The sequence below is a fragment of the Pantherophis guttatus genome, chromosome 3 (genome assembly GCF_059756535.1).
Source record: "Pantherophis guttatus breed Tessera chromosome 3, ASM5975653v1, whole genome shotgun sequence".
NCBI classification, from domain to species: Eukaryota; Metazoa; Chordata; class Lepidosauria; order Squamata; family Colubridae; genus Pantherophis; species Pantherophis guttatus.
Window position 1 is genome coordinate 62,826,254 of NC_142065.1, and position 26,153 is coordinate 62,852,406.

The 26,153-nt window shown below is 36.2% G+C and overlaps 2 protein-coding genes across 5 annotated transcripts in view; one reads left to right on the plus strand and one right to left on the minus strand.

Annotated features, from left to right (window-relative positions):
- The window catches only part of OSBPL9 (oxysterol binding protein like 9), a 93,718-nt gene that overhangs the window by 6,005 nt on the left and 61,560 nt on the right, over positions 1–26,153 (plus strand). For 2 of the 4 annotated variants that reach the window (XM_034415074.3, XM_087891056.1), the window contains exon 1: positions 22,281–22,614. The exons of the other annotated variants lie outside the window; for them this stretch is intronic. In XM_034415074.3, the coding sequence (XP_034270965.1) occupies positions 22,504–22,614 (111 nt within the window). In that variant the 5' untranslated portion in view covers positions 22,281–22,503. Of the gene's footprint in view, positions 1–22,280; positions 22,615–26,153 lie in introns of those variants that run through there. 4 annotated transcript variants of the gene reach the window in all.
- Positions 1,016–17,399, minus strand: LOC117664222 (calreticulin-like). The gene is made up of 9 exons (XM_034415075.3): positions 17,128–17,399; positions 15,594–15,695; positions 11,151–11,354; positions 10,164–10,258; positions 9,531–9,740; positions 8,431–8,544; positions 7,272–7,415; positions 5,060–5,152; positions 1,016–2,443 (listed from the first exon to the last, which is right to left on the minus strand). Exons 1-9 carry the CDS (start codon positions 17,282–17,284, stop codon positions 2,315–2,317), a joined length of 1,248 nt encoding a protein of 415 aa, XP_034270966.1. The 5' UTR covers positions 17,285–17,399; the 3' UTR covers positions 1,016–2,314.

A 26,153-nucleotide genomic window follows, 5' to 3' on the forward strand; every position in this document is an offset into this window, starting at 1 on the left:
TTGGTAGGCAGTGCAGCAAATGGAGAATCCTATTCAGCAATGCTGGCATTCTGACTGTCACATTTTGTACAAACTATAGATTCTACCTAGATTATCGTGAGAGACAGCCCAATAGAGCATACAATAGCCTTAAGCATGTGTGATGAATACATGAATCAGTGTAGCAACAGAATTTCAGAGTTCACGGGGGTTACAATTAGTGGATCCACATAAACTGGGCAAAGCTCCTCCAACCAGTTTGCTGTTCTAATAGGACCCATGAATCCAGAAGGGTCTGTAAATTGCAGATCTGCTTCTTCAGTGGGAATGTAGTCCTGTCAATAAATCAATGTTCATGGACAAACAATAACTTTTTCTTGTTGGGATTTAACCTGTTTGTACCATACTTGTTAGTGCAAAGCTGCTGAGAAGTCTAATAGCAGTTCTAATAGAAGTGGGGCAAATTCCCATCTTCTAGGCCCTAGTGATCTACCCTAGCGATCAATGTGTATTTCCATGCCTAGGCCAGAATCCATACTGAAAAGATTTCAAATAACCAATTTAAATTATGAGCTTCTGTACAATACCTGATTCCCAAATAGCTTCTCAATTTTGTTAGAACAGGAAGATTGGCTACTGGGTTAAAGTTGCAAGAATGGCTAGATAAAGAGGTGGCTTCCTCAAAAGAAGTTGTACCACTCCCTCTTTCAAAGCCTATGGTTCTTTACTCTCTCAGAGAAACATCACCAACCCTCACTCTGGGATTATGATCTTTACAATAATATTCAGTGTAATGCGAAAAGAGATGGTTATTTCTTCTGTCTCATCCGCTGCTAGACATTTTGTGAATGGAGATAAACAAGTCTTGTCTATAAAAGGCCCCAATCCGTGTTTGGGGCCTTTCCTTTATAAGGGATGGAAGGGATTATATGGATAGACTAGTAATTATTAAAAAATCATTGCAAGAAGAAACCAAAAAGCAAATTATAGTCATCCAATATTGGAGAAAGTGTTGGTTAATGACATTAGAAAGCTATTCTTATGTATAAATATAGGAAGAGCTCTTTTATTGTTTAGTCATATGGTTATACATGGTGGTAGCTACCAGTTTTTCCCACAGTTTTTCAGGAAGACTTAAGCATGAAAGAAGTGGTGATGTAAAATATTCTACAGTAAGCTATAGATCTGTATCAAAATGTATTCTGTACCTACTATGCTAAACAAAAAAGTAACAAGAATCATACTGTGAAATATTAGCTTCCCATATCACAAAAGATTCATTAATGAGAGACTAGCCTCGGCATCTGAATGGAGGCTATTTTGGGGATTTGAAATCAAATTTAAGAGTTCCAGTTTCTGTAAACCCAAATGGCATGGCCTATCAAGCCTAGATTTTTAGGAAGAGTTTTTCATGTGATGAATGGGAGGAAGGCAAAGATTTAAGCCAGAGACTTGGATTCTTCATCTCTGGAGGTTTTTAAGAATAGGCTGGATATTTTTAAACAGGTTTTCTTGCACACTGCATAGGATTGGAATAGATGACCCTTGTGATACTTTCCAATTTGACAATTCTATGACTTTACAATTAATCCATTTTTGCTAATAATTATACGTCTTTTTTCTGATTTAGTGGGATGGTTGATTCATATGTCTCTCATATGACCTATTTCAGTTCCTTTTTAAGCCAAAAATAATCACAAGAAAATTCAAAAAAATCCATCAAGCATGAGGATTTTTTTTACACAGCATTTCACCATGCAACCTGGACCCAATTAACAAATAACACATAAGGTCTCCTTGTACTTCTGATTATAGTAGTTTCGTTCAGATTTCAGACTATCTATGGGTATTTGAAAATAATTACTCTCCCTTTCAATTCAGGAATGGTTTAGTGATCAATAAGTGTGAATTATGTGTCTCACATCTCTGCAGTGTGTAAGTTCTTCCATCTATATGATTTCGGGAAATTAATCCTCCTTCTGAACACCAATAGAGTGTAATATTACAGAGACAGATATGTATAAAATAAACTATAGAAACTATACATGTTTTCTGGGATATTCAACTGCCATCTACTCTGTTTCCCCCAAAATAAGATATCCCCTGATAATAAACCCAATTGGGCTTTTGAGCGCATGGCAATAAGGCCAAGCGCTTATTTCAGGGTTCAAAAAAATATAAGACAGGTCTTATTTTCGGGGAAAGTAGTAGTACAAAAATTGTCAGAATTTTCATATCACCACTGCATTTTGGGTAACATTTAGAAAATAAGTACAATACTACCCAGCAGTGATGACCAGATTGAGTGACAATAATTATATAATGATTTAATTGATCAGAGTTCATCTTTGACTTTTGTAGCTTTTTTCTTCTTTTCTTTCTTGGTCTCTTTTCCCTTTGGCTCCTGTTCATTAATATTTTTAAATGCTGCATCTTGTCCTTCCCGTCTCCTCCATTCCCTCTCCTGTTTAGAAGAAGAAATATATGATTAATAAACTCAAACTTAAAACATTTTGATGATCAAATTTTATTGTTATATACAGTTCTGTCTTTAATTGAATATATTGTAATTTAATTAAAATTAGTAAGTGCGATCTCATCATTTTAATATTACAGCAACAAAAGTACAAAATAATTATAATAATACATCCTCTTACAGCTATAGTGAGCAAACTTTAAAATTAATAGTCTGCAACTACTCTCTAAATTGTTAATGTCCTGTAAAACATGGTATGTGAAATGAACACCTAACATCAGAACTACCGGTATCATTAAAAAGGCTCAACAAAGGTTATTACTGCATCAACTCAGAAAGTTCAGACTGCCCTGGACCTGTTGATACAGTTCTAAGAGAAATTATTGAGTCTGTCTTTTGTAATTCTATAACTCTCTGGTTTGCTACAGCAACCAAATGGGATAGGTACAGACTTCAATGGATAATCAGGACTGCAGAAAAACAACTGCAATCAGGCTGCCTTCCAGTGAGGACCAGTGTATTGCATGGGTCAGAAAAAGGGTTGAGAAAATATCAACAGACCCCCTCACATCCTGGACATATACTGTTTCAACATTGTTTAGCCTTCCCCTCGGGACACCACACAGGACATTGCATGCCAAAACAACCAGACACAGAGAGTTTTTTCCCCTCCTGCCATCGCTGCTGAATTCCCACAGCACTGTCTTGTGTCTATTTACCCACATAGTATGACTATGACTATTATCCTTCTCATCTTTTCAACTATCTTCTCTTATTGATATCATTATTATGATTGTTATTAATTATTACTCTGTTGTTTTGCATGTAGACTGATAGCTTCTGCACTGGAGACAAATTCCTTGTGTGTTTAATCGCACTTGGCCAAATAAAGTTTTTGTTTTGTTTTGTATTGTCTATTACAGTGATGGCTAACCTTTTCTGGACTGAGTGCCCAAAGTGCGCACGTGCCTAAACCCCCAAAATGCAATGCGTGCGTGGTCCCGTGAATGCACCCCGCTCCTGCCGATGCACGTGCCCCCCCACGCATGCGCGCACCCCTTGCATCATTCTATTCTATTCTATTCTATTCTATTCTATTCTATTCTATTCTATTCTATTCTATTCTATTCTACTGATAACATGCAAACATAAGCTGTACAAACCCAAATAATGCTACTCAAGTTCAGAATATTTTTCCTAGCTTATTCAATATCAATAAATGTAAGTAAATATCAATAGCTAATTTTAAAAACTGATTCTAAGCATTCATAACATAGTTTGATCATCCTCGCTTTATCATATTTGCCTGCTATTTGATCAGTTTTTCACAAAACATTCTGCTTATGTTGTGAAGTTATAAAACAACACTGAGCAGGAAGGGTTTTTTTTGAAGTACAGCTATATAATTTATAAGAAAAGCATAATAAAAATAGTTTCTTTTCTCTTTTTCTGTTACAACCATATTGCTATCCAAGTAATTTATTTTTTCAAAGTCCTATCTATAATGAGTGAGCCTTTTTCATAGTAAATTATGATCAGTATAGTGGGAGATGGATAATGCTATTAAAAGGATTTGTGTACATATTGTTTATTCCTTAACAGAATCAAGCTGGTGATTTTATAACATTCAGATTTTTTAATCCTCAACAGTTCCATTCATGAATTTGCCCACATATACAAGCAACTGGAATTATGTTTCAATTATATATTTATTTTCAATTATATATTTATTAATTATAAATATATAAAAAAATGTAAAGACTGGATTAAATTACTAGTATGTAATTTAATGTAAGGTATGTAATGATATAGCCATGCAGCCTACCTCTTCAAATCCCACTTTCCTTAGTTTTTTTGAACATCTGCAGGAGAGTACTCATGATCTCCTGAGTAGTTTTCTACACAATTTAAATGGGTTCCAGACTATTGGTATGATTATATACAGGTACAAGCTTTACATTAACATTTTTTCCAAGGTGGGAAGAATAAGGGACAAAACAGAATAGGAGAAGGACAATATGGTGGAACTAATCTGTACAAATCTTCCCTCTTCAGGATTTAATGGTAGCACACATTCAGAGAAATATCTAAACGGGCATCTTACCGTATTGTCTGTCACATAGACAATAATAGATTAATTAGCAAAAGAATTCAGCAACAATATGTTGTGATGTGGAGCCCATTCACTATTCCAATTATTTGGAAAACAGGAGTTTCCCTTCAATTTATTGTCTGTTTCTACCTGCAACACTTAGTAGTCACTGAGCTTTTTGGTTATGTAATCAATTGCACCAGGGTATCAACATGGGAAATGTTGGAATGTTAAATATTGTTTAAAGCTGTTTTTATTCAAAAATCCATACATTCAAACATAGAGCATAAGGAAATTAAGAATGATAATGCACTATGATTAGACTTAAAACACAAATCAGTGAATACTGCTTCTATTGCATATGTAGCCTTCTATTTTTTTAATGACACTATGGTTTTGGCAGTTTACTACATTATGCTTTATTTTAATAATATTTGTATAGTGCCTGATACTCATAAAGGCAGAGTAGAAATTTAAATGTTGCAATAAATATACATTATGAAATTACTTACGAAAGTGACACCCCACATTTCATTCCCAGCATCTTCAGCATATTGTTCATCATTTGTAATAAGAAAATTATCAAATATTGTACCAGATTTTCCCTGTTGAAATAAAACATGGCAGATCTATTTAGTCATGTAATTACATACAATCTTGTATTGAAGGAACTAGAAATAGCTATGAAAAGACCAAGAAGGGAATTGAAAGCACTCTTCATCTATCTACAAGAATGTGATAATTCAAGAACTGTTCTCTGTCACACCAGAGTACGAAATAAAGGATTTAATTTATAAGAAGATAATACTTCAAAAAATACTTCCTAACAGTAAGAACAATTAAAGAGTGCAGCCAATGAAGAATGGAAAAATTCGCTTACGTTCATTTGCTTATGTTCAAACAGAAGCAAGATAATCTTCTGTCTAGGATACTTTAATCTGGATTCCTACACTAACTAGTAGACGGATTTGAGGATGAAAATTTCACAACTATGAAATAAAGTATACATATTTCTAAATAGATAAATAAATAAATAAATAAATAGGATTCTTAATATTTTTGTTTTCCTAGGCAAGCAAGCAAAGTATGGCTAGTCCTTGACTTATAATAGTAATTGGGACCAGAATTTACATCACTAAGGGTTGTGGTTGTAAAGCACAATCGCATTGCTTAGCAACGGCAATCCCTGCAGTTCTGGTAACTGATGTTGACTGAATCCATAGTCATTTGATCATCCTGCTGGCTTCTCACAACCAACTCAGTGGCAAAGGCAGTAGGAAGGTCAATAAAAAAGGAGCTGCTGCATGGATGGGGGAAGAGTATGTGTGTGTGGGGGGGTTTGCAAGGATATGAGGATGTGCTTCAAGGGACAGGAAGGGTGTGATGGTGTGAGTATGGCAGTGTCATGGTGCGCTCATATTTGGAGTCAGAGGAGGGGCAGGATGATGAGCAGCCAGTTCTGAAGCCAGCTCCAGGCATGCCGGGAGTAATACGAGCAGCCAACTTCAGCACCACTGGACAGACTTCTATCTGAGCAGGCAGAGAGATAGTCTGGCCAGCAACCAGTAGACACAGCTGCTGTTGCTTTCCAAAAATGAGGATGTGAAATTACCACCTCCTCCCATCACAAGAGCTCTGCAGGCTGCAAAGAGAGTAGAGCAAAGGTGCTCTGCAAGACTGCTCATACAGAAGCTACACTGGGGCTGCTTCTGTTAGAATGGAGCAGCAAACATAAGCTGTCTGTTGATCACAACAGCCTGTTGATTCATAGTCCGTGTGCCTTGTGAACCTTGAACCTTCGCTTTGAACCTGGATCAGCTGACAAATCTTCTAGAAGCCCTCACCCTGAGACTCTGCCTGACAACTCTGGTTTGCTGCTTTGAATTGGAGCTCTTATAAGGCCAGCTGTCGGAACTTTGGAAGAAACTTGTCTCTATCCTGCAACTAAGTGTGTTTCCAAGTCTCATTTAGTAAAGTGAACAAAATAATCTCTCTGTGTACTTGTGTGCGCTTGGTCTGGAACAGGATGAAGATCAGGGAGAAAGTGCAGAGAGATGAAGGAGGCACAGGGAGAGTCAGGAATGTGTGCAGGGATTTGTGAAGCAGGTGTGGCAAGGAGGGTTGGGGAGGGTGTGCAAGAGAAGCATGATGAGGCTTAGGAAGGGTGCACAAGGAAGTGAGGGAGTTGCATTAAGGCTCAGAGAGGATGCACAGTAATGTGTGAGATGCAGTAAGGAGGAGGGTGCATGGAATGCATGAGTGACGGGAGGCATGGTGAGGCACAGGGAAGATGCACAGTGGGATGGAAGTGGCACATATGGCACAGAAAATGGGTAAGGCAGACTTGTGACTTTTTCTGCTGGCTTCCCAATTTGCTCTCATGGGAAGCTAGCAGGGAGGATTGCAAATGGCAATCAAGTGATTGGGGGTGGGTGGGGGGTGCTGCAACTGGTCATAAATATCAGTCCATTGCCAAGCACCTTGATCACAATCATGTGATCAAGGGAGGTGCTGAACAGCCAGAACTCTAAGGACTAGTCGTAACCACCATTTGCTCAGTGCTGTTGTAACTTTGAACATTCACTAAATTAATGGTCGTAAGTCAAGAACTATCTGAAGAGGCTTTTTTTTCTTACTACAATGGTACAGAATATGTCCAGAATTGCCAATTATCTTCATAATTTGAACAATAAATATATTTTACAAACTTTTTAATATACATACCTGTAAAATTTCTAAGCCAATGACACTAATATTATAATATTTGTAAATATTAGGATCTGGTTTGTATTCAGGGTTGTCAACTTCTGGCTGGACCCAAATGCCATTATAATTGGGGTTTTTAATTATACGAGGTTTCCAAATGCCCTAAAAAATGGAAATAAATTTGAATATCACTTTCCAAAGCCACTTAAACCAAGATATGTAAAACAGGTGGAAATCTATTGAAATAAAAGGAACATACCACTGACTTTTTAGTGAAATATTTTAAAATATGGTTAAAACTTTTAAAAAGTGTATATTATGTTGAATACTATGTACAACTATTAACATGATGGAAATAATAAAAATGACAACAGGAACAAAAGTCATAATAGAAAATCTTGGAAGGTAACGTAGTTACCAAAAACAGAAAGAAAAATGATTTGTCGTCCGTTCTGAGAAGTGAATATTTTAAAATGAAACTTTGAAATATAGTAGGGATCCAATGTAGGTAATTGAGGGTGCAGGTAATACATCGGGATGAGAGAAAATCCCACAGAAGTTTAAATAGTATTTAAATGGTCAACAGCTAATAGTATGCTAGTGATAATATGGTTTATAGTTCGATAGCTATTGTGATTTGCAAAGCATGATTTATAGTTCAACATATAAGCAGGTTATGGCTTACTCATCAAATTATGCTTTAAGAAACATTAATTTGACATGTGAAGCTACACACTGAAAGTCCTTTCCTCATAAAAAATGAAACACAAATGAGAAATGAGAAAGAAGAATAAGAATACAAAAGCAGTGAAGGTAAAAAAAAGTTAAAAATTATCATCATTGAGCTGAGATTATTCTACTGATGAGAAGTTAATGTTTGGAAGGGGATGCAGGATCATGAGGTGCCTCAAGGATTGGACAATTGTTCTTTAAAAAATTAAGAAAGCATGAGTGAATTATCAGTAGAGGTAAGGAGTCAAGAATGATGAAGCCAAGTGTAAATTTATAAATGAAATGGGCAAATGAAAACTAGTGAAATAAAGACTTATATGATTTATATAATAATAAAAAACTAGATTCAATATCTTATATCTTAATTAATGTTTAAATTACATAGCCAATTAAATAACCACCAGGTTAGTCTCTATTTTATTACTTTCACTTATAAAACTCTTACTTTATATTCAGGATTTGGAATCAATGGTGGTTCCCATGTCCCATCCATTTCTTCATCCCAGTCATCTGGCTTTATCACAGTAGGATCAGGAATTCTTTGTGGTTGGTCCCAGTCCTAAAATAGTTTCATCAAGATTACTAATTGTAAGTTAGCTTCTATGAGTATTTTCAAAGGAAAAGAAAATTAGTTAGTACTATTTCTCCAAAAAATGGTTTATGACTGCTTCCATAATTTTAATATTTTGATTCACTCAAGAATCAAGATACAGTGTTTTGTCATCAAATATCTATTGGAAAGGATTAGTTGCAATATTTTATTATCTCAACATACTCAAAACAAGGAACCTGATAATGCAATATATTGTAATAGATATTTGCTTCAACCCAACCATTTAATTCTTCACATGATGGATGATTTATGACTACAGAGTGGCAGCTACTAGAAACCTTTTCTGAATTTGGAATGCAATTAATATAACTCCAAAAACAGTTTTGAATGAATCTGTAATATAACAATGGACAAATTGCTTTTCTTAAAATGTTCTGCAATTCACTGGATTGTTATTTGAGGCTTATCAGACATTTTAAGCAATTTTATAGCTGCACCAAATATAATTTAGCTTTATACTTCTCATATAAACTCTGCAGTTTAGACAGAAAGGGTAATAATTTCACCACTGCCAGTCTAAAGTTAAATACAGGTAATTTAAATAATTAGTATTATAATTGAGATGAGAGACCAGGAAAAAGAAGACATGAAGGCTTTTAAGTAAGTCTCTTCTACCATTCCATTTTCAATTTTTGTGAGTATTAGAATGTTAAATACTAGTCATATTCTGTTGCCAAGATCTTATACTGATTTAAAGTTTATAGTCTAGTCCCAATTCATCCACTATAAAGTTAGATCAAAGAAGCACCACTTAAACTATAAATCTTTACCAAAAAAAACTATGGATCACATATTGTTATTATAATTAATTAAGAATCGGTAACAGTCCCAACTTTACTGATTTCAATGTACGCAATAAGAGACTATCAGTGAAACACAGCAGGTAAATAGATATAGACTGTGAAACCATGCAGTTCAAAGTGAAACCGTACCTCTGGTTTTTTATCCATGGGATCTGGAATAGTTTCCCTTTCATCCCAATAATCAGGTTTTGGCAGATCATGATCTATTATCTTTTTTGGAGGCAGGAAGTCCCAATCTTCTTCTAGATGGCCAGCCTCAACTACATAATTATCTATCTTCACTTCATAAGTTAAATCAGGACGTAGAATTAGTGTGTAGAGGTGGGTAAAGTCATCCGTCTTGAAAAAAAACCCAAAACAAACATTGTTACAGAAACATGGGAATGTCTTTCCAGTGCTGTATAACTGACAGTTTTGCTAATTAAATTTCATAAGGTCTAAAAAAATAAGTCTGCTACTAGTGGGATCTATCAGTGCAATGCCAAGAAAACAATAATCCTAGGAAAATATCACCAATTTTTTTGCTGCATTAGACTACATGCAAATAGTTAATAACACTCTACTTATACATTAAAATAAGGGGTATTAACAGTAAATACTATATTTGCTAACTTTTCAAATGACTTGCTGTTAACTTCTGATATTTGAAGTAGTTTACAAAGTTTTATTTAGAATTAGTCAACAACCTCCCAAACAATTCTGCTTCAAATTGCAGCAAGATAGATTAAATATTAGTAATTCACTGAAAGGCGTTGATCGTACCTCACATGTAATGTTCTTTTTAGTAAAATAGTAGTCATCTTTATAGTTCAAAATAACTTGCACTATCTTTTTATATTTTCCACATATATCAGGTCCTAGAAGAAAAGAATACCACATTAGTCTGGCAGAATTATACACACCCACACCCACCTAAATGGCACAAGAATGATAGTCAAGGAGAACAAAAGTGGGCACAGCATTCCGATCTTGTTTCCGCCAGTCATCCATAATCAATGTTGTTTGAGTCCAAATTTGAAATGCATCTTGAATGAGTTCAGATCATCTACTGTCTCCAAGGATCTCAGAAACTATATTGTCCCCACAATCTACATTTTATTATAATATTTATTTTAGAAACCTATAGCTTCCCTTTTCCCCACTAGTTAGTTTGAACTGAGTCATATCATTTTAGAAACATATGCTATTAAATAAAAATAAAAATTCATATGAAGAAAATCTGAATTCCAAAATCTATACATTTTTGTCTTCAAGCAGTAGACAAGTACTCAATGATATTAGCCTGTAAGTTTAAAATATGCCTATAAGAACATTTTTTTTCACATAAGCAATAATAAATTTGTGGCATGGACATGCCAATATACTGATAATTGTGCACAGTATCTGCATATTGCTAAATAATAACTATGATTTTAATTAGAATTTCCAGTATGGAATACTCTTTGACATACAACTAGGGTAAACTGTTGTATGTATCCCTGTATCCCACCCAGTGGGTTCCTGAAATTATTTAGCTGCCATGGTCAAAAACAAGATAGTACACTAAACCATCGCCCTAACATTACCCAGCAAATCTCTTCATATTTTTATATAGATCTTACTATAAAACTGATTTAACTCATTTACAAATATAAGGGAACAGATAAAAATATTGAAAAGCAATGTCTCAGAGGAGCTCATTTCCTGTGAGATTTACACTAACGTATTTCTGCTTCAAATTAATATTATTAGGCATTTAAGAGAACATACCGAACATAATATAATAAGGTGTTTCTTCATTCAGGGTGTCTTGATTCACATCGACAGAAAAAAGTTTGATATAGGCCCCACCACAATCAACCTGTTGATCATATTTTACTGTATATTGAACCACTAAGGTCTGATTTTCATTGTTAAAAGGCCGAAACCTTGCTGATACTGCATAGTACCTAATGTCTTGAGTTGTCTGCAGACCTATAAAAAGAAATGATATTCAAATATCCAAATAAAGCTATCAATCAAGTGCTTTGCTACAGGCATGAACTCTATATATGCTTTATTATTCTTCCATATGGGATTACAGTGACTTTTCTGGAAATTATGAGATAATATATACCTCCTTGTTTCTGCTTTAGAGACACGTGAAATATATTAATAAATATAGCTTAGAAATATATTATTATAATTTCACTTTCTACTTTTTTCCAAAAGTATTTCTATTAATATATATAGCATGTAATGTTATTACAGCGTAATATAGAATAGTTCTGATAAAGAAAATTCTAGAAATTAAATTCATTTCTAATGCATTACTGTAGATATCTACTCAGAAGTAAGTTTTATTGAATTTAATTATATATCTTCTTAGGTACCTGAGTTTACCTGCTTCCCAGGTTGCATGTAAGGATTGCAGTTTCATTGTGATTTATATATTATCTATGTATATACTACTAAAACTTTTGTCACTACATTAACTGGGCAAAATTTGCATCATAGAGCACCAATTTTTGAACCAAGGTACCCTGACATACTGAATGCATCCAAAAACCTATCTTATATTTCTTCACAACAATTCTGTGGGGCAGGATGGGATGAAAGTCAACAATGAGCTGCTGTGGCTGCAGATGGAGTAGAAACTGGATCTCTCTGGTGTCAGTCAAATATATTAGCCATTACATCTTAGCCCTTGCTCATCTTGTTTCAGTTTATACTGGTCCCTCTATCGGTTGCCAGTGTCGAGCATCAAGCAGCACTCGACACCATGACCATGAACGCCATGAATACAGCAGCCGCCTGGGGGTTGGTGCGGGTGTGGGAGGCACGGGGTGCTGGTGATGGGGTTAGGGTTCGCGGCTAGGTGTCTATGGAGCACGGGGATTTATTGGGGTTCGCGAAGGAAACCTGGTAAGGAACGACGAGCGATCAGCGGCGATGCCAATGGGGCCGGCGTTGAGGACGTCACTACTGCGCGCCCGGAAGAGAGCAGCGGGAAGTTCAAACGCACCCAGCTGACCGGAGTTGAGCCTGCTCTATAAAGGGACGCTGCAGGTAGTGTACGATAGCCGCGTCTTTGCATTGCCTTGCAATCCGGCTTCATGAATGAGCTGTTGTCACTAATAAACCAGGATACACTGCTGAGCAAACTATGTGTGGTTCCTGTGTCTTAGTGATCGCGGGCTACCGGAGGCCGAGAGACAGGAGATCAGGTAGATTGGTCCTGCCCTAGCCTTCAGAAGATCACATGATCCTATTTTTAATCAGTCTCTAACAGCTTCCTGCAACTCAATGAAGAAGTTGACAGGGATTCAAAACTATTCTGAGTTGAGAACGCCAATGTACAACATTGTGGTAAAAATTAATTAAATTAAAATTTTAGTTAAAATAAATGTCAGCATAATTATGTCACATGAAAAGAAAAGGGGACATTATGGTCAAGAGATAACACCTAATGTCAGGATATGGCAAGAAAGAGAGATGAAGAAATGGAGAATGAAAGAGCTCCACATTTTCAGTATCACAAAGAAACATACAGAATGAGGAGACATGAAAAGATAGAGAAAACAAAAGATCAAATCAAGAATATGGTAAACATTAATTACTCTGAGAGTTCCTCAACAAGACCTCAATAAAGAAAGAGTGAGGCAAAATGCATGACTTTCATAATATTTTTGTTGGTGTTGATGCCACAGCCAAAGTCTGCCCTCATTGTCATTCATTCCTATTCCCTAGAGAAACTTGAATTTCTGCTGTATGAAGGGAAAGGCCAGGATAGGCAATTTGCAACCTCTACCTAATGAATCCTCAATTGATACAGAATGATGATCCTAGTGTGAATAATTCAGGAAGAACATCAGACAATACAACTGCCTTTTCCAAAATGATATCCTTTGATGCCACAGAAATTCTTCTCAAAAGGAATAGATGGAATTCTTTTGTGATTATTCAAGGACAAATCCATCATTACATCAGATATTTTATGCAAGAGCCAAATATATTCAAATTTACTTAATGGATCCTCAAGACAGCATAAAATTGAGAATAGATACATTCCACATGATGAAATTAATGTGAGATTCTTGAATTACTGGAAGGAACAGTGAGGGAGGGAAGGAGGAAGGAAGAAAGGAAGGAAGGAAGGAAGGAAGGAAGGAAGGAAGGAAGGAAGGAAGGAAGGAAGGAAGGAAAGAAAGAAAGAAGGCCGGCCTCTCTTTCCTGGCTAATATCACCTCACTGTGTGCTCCTCCTACTTATGCCACCCCATGTGCCTTTCCGACCCTTGCACACTCTCACATACCCTTCCTAACCTGTCAACCCCTGCATGCCTTCCCTACCTCATGTACCCATCCTTAACCATGGTGCTCCCACCACTCCTCTGACCCACTCAATATCTCTTGCATAAACTGTACCTAATCTATGCCCTTCCTGCATTCCTCTCTTGACCCTTGCATTGCCTCTTGAGCAGCCCACACACTCTTTCTGATCCATGCTGTCCCTCCATATGCTTTTTCTCTGACCTGAACTGAAGTATCCCCAGGTGCCCTTTCCAACACATGTGTGCTATTCCTGACCAGTACAGGAATTCTCGCCACCCTGCAATCTCCATGCATTGTTTTGAAACCACACTGTTCCCCTCATCCTCTATCCTACTCGCATAGCACCTCTCATAAACACCAGGGCATTTTTCCCAATCTAGGATACCCACTCATGTGCCATACTCAAACCATGTGGCATTTCTGAGGCACTTACCCATCTCCCAACTGATGCAGCACCTCTCATATACCTTTGTGTATCATTACTTATTTGCACCCCCATTCACATCCTCAATCCCTCCCTCACTAGCAGATTAAGGATAAACTGTCAGGAATTAGAGGGAGGAAGGAAGATTTCTGATGATGTCTGCCAGTTTTCCATAAGAAAACTCAATGGAGAAGCCAGCAGGAATCCTGAAGTTGCTCTCATTCTCTGTATTGTCCAGCCATGGTTATTTTGTTATTCTGTTTAGATAATGAAATATTTCTGAAATGATGACCCAACAAAGCAGAGATTGTTCAGTATACAAATAAATTCAGAGCTGGACAGCAATCTTGATTATTTGGCTCCATTTAAATCAGGCTTCCAACTTGATTTTGCAATGGATGCCATACCGATGGATTATATGAAATAGAGTGCAATTCGTTTTTAGTTTTCCTGAATCATTTAGTACACCTTGCAATACCAGTGGTATTGGTTTCTGGTCATTTCCTTAGGGACTTGGAGGCATAATTTATAATTGCTCCAATACATCTGAATCTAGAAGGTGATATTAGAGGATTTTCTGGGATATTTCAGAATTCATTCTTCTCTTTTACACAGACCCAACACTGGGAAAAGTCAGGATTAGGCTTGGATTGGATTATCCTTAGTAAACTAGTAACAGATAACTATAATTATTTTTGTATGAATCAATCTTAAGTATATATTAGTAACACTAAAAATATTCTATATAGAATAGGATAAACTAACTAAAGCCCAAGCCACCACTAATGCATGGCAGCATTTTCTGAAGACTTATTTTCAAACTTGAGAAACATTTGATATAGTGCATGGTAGAATTAAACGGACACAATTTTTAACTAAAGAAAGGAAATAATCTACCTAGATATGAGACAATCTGTACTGTTAAAGCATATGTATTAACTGAAACGTGTAATGGTAGAACAGCAATTGGACAACTAACATGGATCAATTTAAAATATAAAAGCATTTATTTGGAAAATGTACATTGAAATCAACATGTTTAGCACAGACAGTAGAATTAAGATTTATACAAATACAATAGATTTAAACTGAAGATGATTGGAGTTAATATTAAATTTTAGAGTAAAAGATTCAGCTAGTTTGAATAGGCCCAATAAGTCTTGAGTCCGAGCAGTAAGATTTTGAATTCTTCTAACTCCAGTATCTGTTGTCAAATTACAGGTAACTTTTTAATTTTCTTAATTTTAAAAATGATGATATGATGTAGCATGCAAATTTCTGTAAAAATCCACAATCTTTTTTGGAACATATTATGCAAAAATTGGTAGAAGATACTTTATGCAGATATTTTAGCATTAGCCAAATGTATGGGAATAATTGCGTAAAACTGAATAATAAAATCCAGAAATTCATTAGGAAACATTGCAAAAAAACCTAAAGTTTAATAATTGCCTGAAAAAAAATGTATTACTTTACCTATATCTTTTTCTCTGTCACCATAAAATTTTCCTGATCCTATCCGAAATTTACCATAATCACTTCTATGTTTAGATAGAACCCATCGATCCTGCCATCCATCTGAAAAAGAAAAATTCAATTTTACAAAAGATATCAGAGCAGTATTATTTCACTTTCTGTGAAATTTGATTCATGTTATTGGATATAGTATGTAATAAACCTTTGATTACAATGCATATGAACTTATAACAACAAGAAGATTTTTAAGAAATATAGCTCATTTATTATTGTGTAGCCTATTTTGTAGCTTGATATACAAAAATTATTAAAATTGCAGTTGTTTTCTTCCTTATGCATATTATATAACTTATTTACTGCAATGTTAAGAAAAAGAGAATAAACTTTTAAAAATAATTCAAGTTTTATCAATAATACGTATAATTAAAAACAACTCCATAAAATGCATTTTACTCTGGAATGTTCAAAAGCCATCTGGAGCTTGTGATAACTGCTCCTAGACCCAAGGGACTATAATGCATGTTGAATCATGTTAGTGAATTGCCTGAGTTGTTCCATGTTTAAATCACTAAATCTACAATTAAATATGCAGAGATAATAAAAAAACTAATGTATTTATATTTTACCTATTGTATAAGAAAATCTCACTAAGGGCAAAGCACAGTTCAAGCTGGAAATAATTTAAGTAACAAAAACTTTTGAGTAAGCAAATGTCCTAAACAAAGGGATTTACAGTTGTAACAACCTGTATTGATCTTCCTAGATAAAAATAAACTGGAAGGACTGATGAAATGGGGTGTGAGATGACTGAAGGACATACAATATATTTAACCCTATATTTTTATATTTCTTTCCTTAGTAAGCAGATATTCAAGAATTAATCAAGCTAAATCAAGCCAAAAGCCAAAACATGCATTACATAAATTTGAATTTATCATTATTTAAATCGTTGCTATAAATAAAATTTCAATGCATATAGAAGTGCTTAAGAATTGACATAAGGGAAAGAAACTGAAATCGGGACAGTTAATACAAAATGATTTATTTTTGCATAGAGAGAACATCTATAGTACAGATGACGTACCAATTTTAATATTTTTATTTTAGAAGTTACAGAAAATGCACTGATATCTTTTTAAAAGTTTACTGAAAAAAGTCTATTATTTTTTAAATAGCTGAGAATCATTATTTAAGACACTGCATAAGGGATCCTGGACACATTTTTCCATATCCCTTATTTGTTCTTCTCCCTTCCCAGCATCGTTCAGTAGATTTATAATATCCATCTAAAAATTCTATTCTATCCTCAGAAAAGTGTGGCTCAAGCTAGACTTCTGTCTTTCTTATACATTTCTACAGTACTAATAAATATGCATACAGATCATTGCATGATATGATGCTATACAAAAATTCATTATAGTTTATTAATGTAAAAAGAAAGCAATAATATAAATCTGAGATTGGATGACACTATGAAGAAGATTTAGAAGTTAATAGTTATATTCTAGGACCGAGAAAGGAAAATATCACTTACCCTCATCATCAAACTCTTCCCTAAAATATTCTTTTGTTATAACAGGTTGCTCTTTTTCTAAAACAGCGGAAGAGCTGTCATCGTTATCATTTAGATTTCCCCAAGCCAGACCTATCAGAAAGTAACCTAGGAAAATCAGGTTCATCCCTGATATCATAGTAAATATTTTAATACAAGTGGTAAGACGCTTCTTTAAATTCTACAGAAATACTTGAGTATTTCTGAAATCTCTTCCTATTTCTCTTAGGCACATCACTATAATTGCTACTTACTGGTGAGGAGACAGATCTTTTCCATTGGCTAAAATCCATGAATAATGATGCTATAGGGACCAACCAGAAGGAACCACGCAATTAAACCAACAGAAACTATTTAAAATGTCTCAGAGGAAATTAATTTTTTATGCACAGATGCCTAAACTAATTCAAATCAATTCACACCCAGGAAATACATTGGCTTCCTCCTATATACAAGTTTGGATGATTCCTCTATATACAAGTCTTAAATACTATGGAGGAGAAGGCTATATTTTCAAAAGCTGTTTAAAAATTTTTAAATAGCAAATGTCAATTAAATACAGTGATTATATTCTTTCAGAATATAGTTTATTCTCTGATTTTGTTCCTAGTAACTTTGCAATTTCATTTATCGTCATATGAATGTTAAGTGCCTTGTATTTTTATTTTCTAAATAAAACAAAACAATTACAGTATAGATGAGAAAATTTTTAAGAATCATTTCTGAGGTTAATCAGTTGCTAAATTAAAACACTGCTGAGATGTTTGGGGAGTTAGAATATGATCACAAGTAAGTGGTTGAGAAATATGGACATGCAAAATGGAAATACAGATTAAGTTAAATATAAGTGAAATTTTGGAATGACTTTTTTCTATCACAGAAACTGAATTATAGGAAAAGAAAACAGATTTTACTGAAAACTAAATTTATCTCAAAATACTTACCCTGTTTCCCCCAAAATAAGACATTCCCTGATAATAAGCCCCATTGGGCTTTTGAGCGCATGGCAATAAGGCTTATTTCAGGGATAGATAGATAGATAGATAGATATAGATATATAGATATAGATATATTTGTTTTCTGAGGTTTTCGCGGGTGTTTGTATGTAGGTCTTTGGTTATTTGGGTTTTTTCCCACGTAAAATTGGAAGTGTCTTGGCGACGTTTTGACGAAGTCTCATTCGTCATCTTCAGGCTGGTGTTTTCGGCTTCATGCTTCTAGGAGCAATGTGTGATTGCAGTTGTTTCTTCCTTTTACCTGCCAGTGGGGGTGTGAACTGATTGGGTGGGAGCTTGGCTGTGTTCTGATTTGGTGGAGGTGTGTTCTGATTGGGTGGGGACTTGGCTGTGCTCTGATTGGATGGGGGGTTAGCTGTGCTCTGATTGGATGGGGGGTGTTCTGTTTGGGTGGGGGCTTGGTTGTGCTCGGGTTAGTCTGAGTTGCAGGGGGATTTGAGCTGGTGAGCTGCGTTGCTGTTGTTTGGCTTCGCGTTCGTGGTCGTGCCACATCTTCATGGTGGGTGTCAGTTTGCTTCATGTATGGTTTGGAGGGGTTTAAAGTGGCTAATGATGCAGCTGTGGTCTGGCTTCTGGTTTGTGGTCGTGCCTCATCATCGGTGTGGGTTTGAGTTTGCTTTTTGTGTGGATATGTGGTGGTTACATCCTGTGTGGTTTTCGTGAGTGTGGGTCTGGTGTCTAACACATTCTTTGTGTTAGGGACTCGTTTGTCAATAAGGGCGGGTTTCCAAATGGCTGGTAGGCGAGAGATACCATCTCATTTATTCATGCTGTGTGGGTGTTTTTCTATCTCGATGGCTTCTCTGATTATTCTGTTGTTAAAGTGTTCAGTTTTGGCGATAGTTCTGGTCTTTTTAAAGTCAATTTCATGTCCTGTGGCTTTAAGGTGTTGGACCAGGGAAGACGTTGCATCATTAGCCACTTTAAACCCCTCCAATCCATACATGAAGCAAACTGACACCATGAAGATGTGGCACGACCACGAACGTGAAGCCAAACAGCAATGCAGCTCACCAGCTCAAATCCTCCTGCAACTCAGACTAAACCGAGCACAGCCAAGCCCCCAACCAATCAGAACACACCTCCCCCCAATCAGAACACAGCCAAGCTCCCAGCCAATCAGTTCACACCCCCACTGGCAGTTAAAAGAAAGAAACAGCTGCGATCACACATTGCTCCTAGAAGCACGAAGCCGAAAACACCGAAGATGACGAATGAGACTTTGTCGAAACGTCACCAAGACATTTCCAATTTTACACGGGAGAAAACCTGAATAACCAAAGACCTACATATATATATATATGTGTGTGTGTGTGTGTGTGTGTGTGTGTGTGTGTGTGTGTGTATGACAGGGTCTTATTTTCGGGGAAACATGGTAGGACAATTTTGACTTTTTAAAAGAGGCAGAAAATCTAATGATAAATATATATATAGAAATCTCTCTTATTTAAATCCTTGCAGATGTTGCAGAGGAAAAAAAGAATCAGTGTTCAAGATAGAAAGGCCTCAAGCATCTACATCAGTTCCCCAACTTTTCCGGCTTTGTGGCCCGGTGGTGGTGGGAGGAGAGGGGATGGTTCCATGTGAGTGGCAGGTGAGCGCACAAGTGTGCAGCTCCATTTGCATGAGCGGCAGGCATGCACATCTATTGTTTGTGCGAATGGACTGCATGTGCACATGCTCATACACTGCTTGCACAAATGGGGATGTGTATGTGCTTGCCCACCACTTCTGTGGCCCGGTTCTGAACAATTCAAGGTCCAGTAGTGGCCCAGGGGTTGGAGACCCCAATCTACATTATCCAGTGGAATCTTTTCTCTTTTTGCCGAATTACGCTGTTGTCCGAGACACAGGGTGTTTTGTTATAACTGTTATTTACTGCTTTCTGAGCTTTCTTTTGACAATTTGTCTTAAGATATTAAGTTTGAACTACATGTCTTGAAACTTGCTAAGATTACATAAATTTTGTATGTTATGTTTTATCTATAATTGTTGAACAAACCATAATGGCTATATTTAGCCATTATCTACATTTTAAGCTAGAGGATGGAATACATTGTTTGATTAGTTTATAATTCAATATATCATGCACATTCAGAAAATTGAATTAATTGGACAAGCTAGTTAATAATTGGCTTCAAAATCTAAGGGACTGGAAAACTCAGCAGCACTTTCTTGTGCGGCTGTTGATGAAAATAGGATCACCAACATGATCACCAACGTCCTATGACAGATATGGCACAAGAAGAAAAAGTTAAGTACAGCAATAAAGGTAGCTTCATGGAAATAAAAATTGCCAGACTAAAACTTTGGTTAATAGAAGCAGATATTATGTTTGATCAATTCTAATTTGAAATAATCAGGCATACACATAAGAGAGCTGAATAAAAGCAGCTCTCTGACAATCTTGGCTGATCTTGATAAAGTTAAGCAAGGTTAGATCTATTGAATACATGGATAGGACACTAAGTATAACTGGGCATCATTGGAATATTGATGACATCTCTTCCCTGTACTGTAGATATTAGATATATAAACTTCCTTTAAAAATAAATGTAGGATTGCTCATAGCTTTTGTTTAATTTTAAATCATATCTCTGTGGAGCTCTAGATGCAAGCCAGTCATTAGAATTCAATATATTCAAATAGCTTACCTTATCATTACTGCTGAAAAATTCACTTCCAAACCAAATCCTATTTTGAATTCAGACTCAATTTTTGGCAACATCCTGGAACAAAAGGCAAAAGTGGAAGACCATATAATATGTTCACAATTTTACATTTTTATTAGTATCTTCTTGGGGAACACGAATCAAAAAAAACCTGACCAGCTGTCTATTATCAAGATCATACACAATATTGGGAAAAGGAGTGTTTGTTTTAAAGTATTCTTGGCAAATGCTATGTGTTCTGAATCTGTTCTGCTGTGTGCTCTGAATACATAGCCTTAGTATTTAGAGTCTTTGAAATGATTTGTGTACATATGTGATGCACATGAATAAACTTGCAAGGCTTTTACTTACTTTTCTGTTCAGTGAAACTTGCAAAACTTCTCATTGCAGAAACTATACTTTATTCCATCTTGGCACATTTCCACTAGATCTGCAATTTCTCCTCAAAACTCATTTTCAGTTTGCCTGACCACTCCGCTTTATCAACATCTAAAACAAAACAGCAGCCCAGGTTTATGGATGGAAAGGACAACTTTACTATTTTTTGCCTCAAGTGCCATCTCTTCAGGGTAAGAGCTGAACTTCTGCTTTGATTCATCACTCTCACTCCCCCTTCCGTTTTTTTTTTTTTTTTTTTTACTTTCTTTCAGGGGAAGAAAGGAAACCAGATAATATTGCCTAGACCCTAGAAGAGCTACACTTTGTTCTCAAGCAGAATGCTTTATGGCAAACTGTTCAGCTTACTGACCCCAAGCATTGGTGGCTCAGCAGACTAAAAGCATTGTGATTAACACTAGCTGTCTGCAATTACTGTAAGTTCGAATCTCACCAGGCTCAAGGTTGACTCAGCCTTCCATCCTTTCTAAGGTAGGTAAAATGAGGACCCAGTTTGTGGGGGCAATAAGCTGACTTTGTATAAATATACAAAAGTATGAAGGCTATTGCTTAACGCATTGTAAGCTGCCCTGAGTCTTCGGAGAAGGGCGGCATATAAATCAAATTTTTAAAAAAAATTGTAATATATAATATAGTACTACAAATAACAACACTGAACCCTTGGAAAGACCCACCCATCGACTCCTGGGTGTCGATATTAACAACTTTGAGAAAGAGGAATTTCAACTACCTTACTCTTAACTAAAAAAAAGCTTAGTTCAGGAACAAGTGAAATAAAGACGATTTCCCACCCCACTTTTTGTCCTCTCTCCCCACATCAGATTTTATCCTGATGAATTTAACATCCAAATTCAATCGGCCTGGATCTCAATCGGAGGAGTGCCATCAAGGTTAATAAACGTTTGTTCCAAGCAGGCACCTTGAAATCCCCAATCCATTCCCGCATCCTCGGTCTCACTGGGACTAAAGGGACCCACACGTGCACCCCCTTACGGTTTTTTTGGGGGGGGGGTTTCTCACTGCCTCACAGCCACACGACAAAGCCACGCCCCTCTCTTATATTCCCGCCCACTTATTAGTCTACCAGCTTGTTCCTTCCGCGGCGGCGGTTTTGCTCCTCCTCGTCTCGCGCTGCTTCCCTCAGACGTCGCTCATTGACGGTGCTCGCGCTCTTTCCGCTCGCTCTCCCACCCCCTCCCTTTCGCTTTAACCCCCGCTCGCGAGACCGGCGTTTCCCCCTTAGTGGGCTGTTTGGCATCTTACCGGCTCCCAAGATGGCGTCCATCATGGAAGGCCCGCTGAGCAAATGGACCAACCTCATGAAAGGTTGGCAGTACCGCTGGTTCGTACTCGACTACAACGCTGGACTGCTTTCCTATTACACGGTGAATATGGAAGGAGGGGCCCCGCTGGAACATAAACCAAGTGCGCAGCATATATGTATGTGTGTATGTGGGGGGGGGGGCGGAAGGAGCCCGTCAAGCTGCGCGCTTGGTAGGGTAGGATAGGTAGGAGATTTGGGGGGTGGCTGGGTGGGATTTCTGAGAGAGGGCGTGTCCTACCGGAAAGCCAATCGGGATAGGCTGAAATCCTGCTGGTGCCCAATGGGAAGTTAAGTTTGGAAGATTTATATGAAAGGAGCGTGCGGGAGAGTTAACATTTCACTTACCGCGACTGAAGGGAGGAGGAAGTTAAAGTGCCCGGCCTGGTCCTTGGAATGCACTGCTTGGTTTATGAAATGAAGGGAACGACGCTAGTGGGTGTCAGTGGGTGTGGAAAGGGGACTCTCCTTTCTTTTGGCATAGGTAGATTTCCGTATTACAGAATGACAGAATTGGAAGGGACTTTGGTGGTCTTCTAGTCCAACCAAGCAGGAGTCTCTATTCCGTTCCAGACAAATGGCTGTCGAATCTCTTAAAAACCTCCAGCGATGGAGCAACCACAATTTCTGGAGCCAAGCCGTTCCACTGATTTAATTATTTTCACTGTCAGGAAATTTCTCCTCAATTCTACATTGCTTCTCTCTTTGATAAATTTCCATCCTTTGTTGTCCTGCCCCTTCAGGTGCTTTGGAAAACAGGTCGACCACTTCTTAGTAAAGACTTAATAAAGGCTCAACTTAGTAATAACTTCCCTTAGTAAAGACTGGAGCTGTTGTTGTGATGATATTTGAGGGTAGAAATACTGCATTTCTAGATAAGGTTATTGTATATGTACATAATTTATTTCTACTTTATTTAAGTGTCTAATCTGTGTAAACTTGAAATTAATTCCCAGTGAACTCCCTGAAGCTCTCATCTATTAAGCCTTAAACTGAGGTAGGGTTTGTGTGCTAATATGATACAGTGTTTCCCCGAAAATAAGACCATGTATTTTTTTGAACCCTGAAATAAGCATTTGGCCTTATTGCTATGTGATCAAAAACACGATTGGGCTTATTATCAGGGGATGTCTGATAATGAAACACGGTATCTTTGACAATAATTTTGTATATCGCAGGTGAAACTAAGTTTTCTCTGCAGAATGAAAAAACCATTAAATAGTAAGAAAAAAATAGGAAAAATGGTAACAGGCAGGATAAATGTTCTTGAAGTACCACCATTCTTTTCCTGCAGCAATCTGTCTGAAAAAAAAAATTCAGCTAGCATAATCCCATTTATACAGACTACATTAAGACAGGCATTTTCTTTGTGTGCTAGTGAAAAATAATCTATAGTAATTCACTTACCAGCCTATATTTTTTACGCCTCCTATTTAGCTGCATTTAATGTTAAATTATATCTTAATATAGTTATTTTTTTTCTTTTCAATCATGTTTGATTCTCAGAGACTGCCTAAACATGTCCCTGGGGTTTCTTGGCAAGATTTTTTAGAAGTGGTTTGCCGTTGCCTCTTTCTTAGGGCGGAAAGCAAGTGACCCACCCAAGGTTACCCAGCTGATTTTGTGCCTAAGGCAAGACTAGAACTCAGTCTCCCAATTTCTAGACTGATGTTTTAAACTGTACACCAAACTTTTAAAATTAAGTTTTAAACTTTTTAAAAGTATTTTTTTTAAAAATTGAGTAAAATTGACTCTTAGTGTCAGACTTTTTGTGTACCATACTTCATCAGATAATTCCTCTCTTCCCTCCAGTTTATTAGATTTTAATTTGTTCAAACTAACTTAATGTATAGTCTGTCATTTAAATATTATGGAAGTTGTAGAAACTGCTCTTTTTTATGGGGCTAGTTTCATTTGCTACTCTGTATACATTTCCTTTAGAGAGACTTACTTTAAAATTAATTGCTAATTTTTTGCTATCTGTTTTATATCCTGGCCAATTCTATCGGTTATTTCTACAACTCCTCTGGTTTTGTTGTGATATACTATAGAATTGTACACAATGTGCATCAAATTCACCATGGTATAAAGAAACTGTAATCTTTTCTGACTGTTAATCCAATATCCAGTTTCTTTTTTTATGCATATAATTGCTAAATTGCTATCTTCAGGGAACAATTTATGAGCTACTGCAATGTAAAAATATAAAAATAATAATAAAGAAACCTAAACAAAAATCTCAATAGCCCAAACAACAGGATAAGTAAAACAAGCAAAACTATCAGTCAGAATGTTCCAACTACAGGGAGACATTAATTTTTTAATTTACTATTGTGTAATATTTTCCCTACAAAAGTAGTTGTTTAGTAATCTTAAGTGTATGATTTATAATAATAAAAATTGTGTAGAATGTAAGTGATTATATTATTACTGGAATAGAAGTTAAAATAGGAAAAGAAGTAAAAGTTGCATAAAATAATACTGGGTGAGTTAGAAGTATACCATCTGATACTTTCGGCAGAATATGATAGGTGCTAGTTCTGATGTTTGGTTTTGAGATTGTCCTATTTAAATCTACACAACTTTTTATCTTGGTATGTAAACTATACATTGTTATTCTTGATTATCAGCCATGCTAGATGAACTATATGGGATTAATAGTCCAAAATACCTGGAAACATTATTTTGTTTACTAGACTTTTTCTAGTTCTTGGGTGCCTTTTTAATCTGTAAAGAATGTAAATCATGTTATTTTAAGAAATAACTTGCTCATCAATATATGTTTAGTACATAAAGTAACAACTAGTTTAATAAAGCTTTAATTGAGCGGTCTTAAATGAAACAAACTACATTTCTGTTCAGATTATTTCAGTCTCTTCACATACCCCCCCCCCCCAAATAATGCCCTTATTGCATTTGCAGTGATATGGACAAGATAAGTCAGTTTACATTTCTATGTCATATATTTGCATGAATTTATGTATTTACATAAGTGTTAATGAACTCAGATACATAAAATGCTAGGGAACACTCTGGCAGACTGGTATAGGTACCTCTTCTACCTCCTTTCTTGTTATATAAACTGAGATTCAACAAGCAGTTTACAGGATTAAAAGCAATCAGAAAGCCCAAAAAACCTCCAAGAGCAGAAATGTGAAATAACTGGTTTCTTATTTGGCACATGTTTTCTGCTTTAAGCTAAAGCACTTGATCTGAAGGGATATGTAATATCAGATTATATCAAATAAAGGGGTCTGCAGTGATCTCAGTCAGGAAAATTATGTTAAAAATGCTTTAATATGAATACAAAGTATACTACAGCATTTGGAAGTGTTAGATTCCTAAGTACTTTATTACAGTCATAGACTGTATTTTATTAAAAAGAAAAAATGTGAGATAACAAGTAAAAACCACAGTAAAATATACTAGAAAAGTGGTGAGGTCATGGTATGATGTGTTTTACAGTAGTAAAACAAAGCTTAACTATTAAGAGAAATAAAATTGCACTGATTGGATAGTAGCAGCTTCAATTAAAATGGATCTGGGAGGCTTGGAAATCTGACTTGAGGGTTTTTTTTTTCCTGCAATGAAGCATTTTTGTAA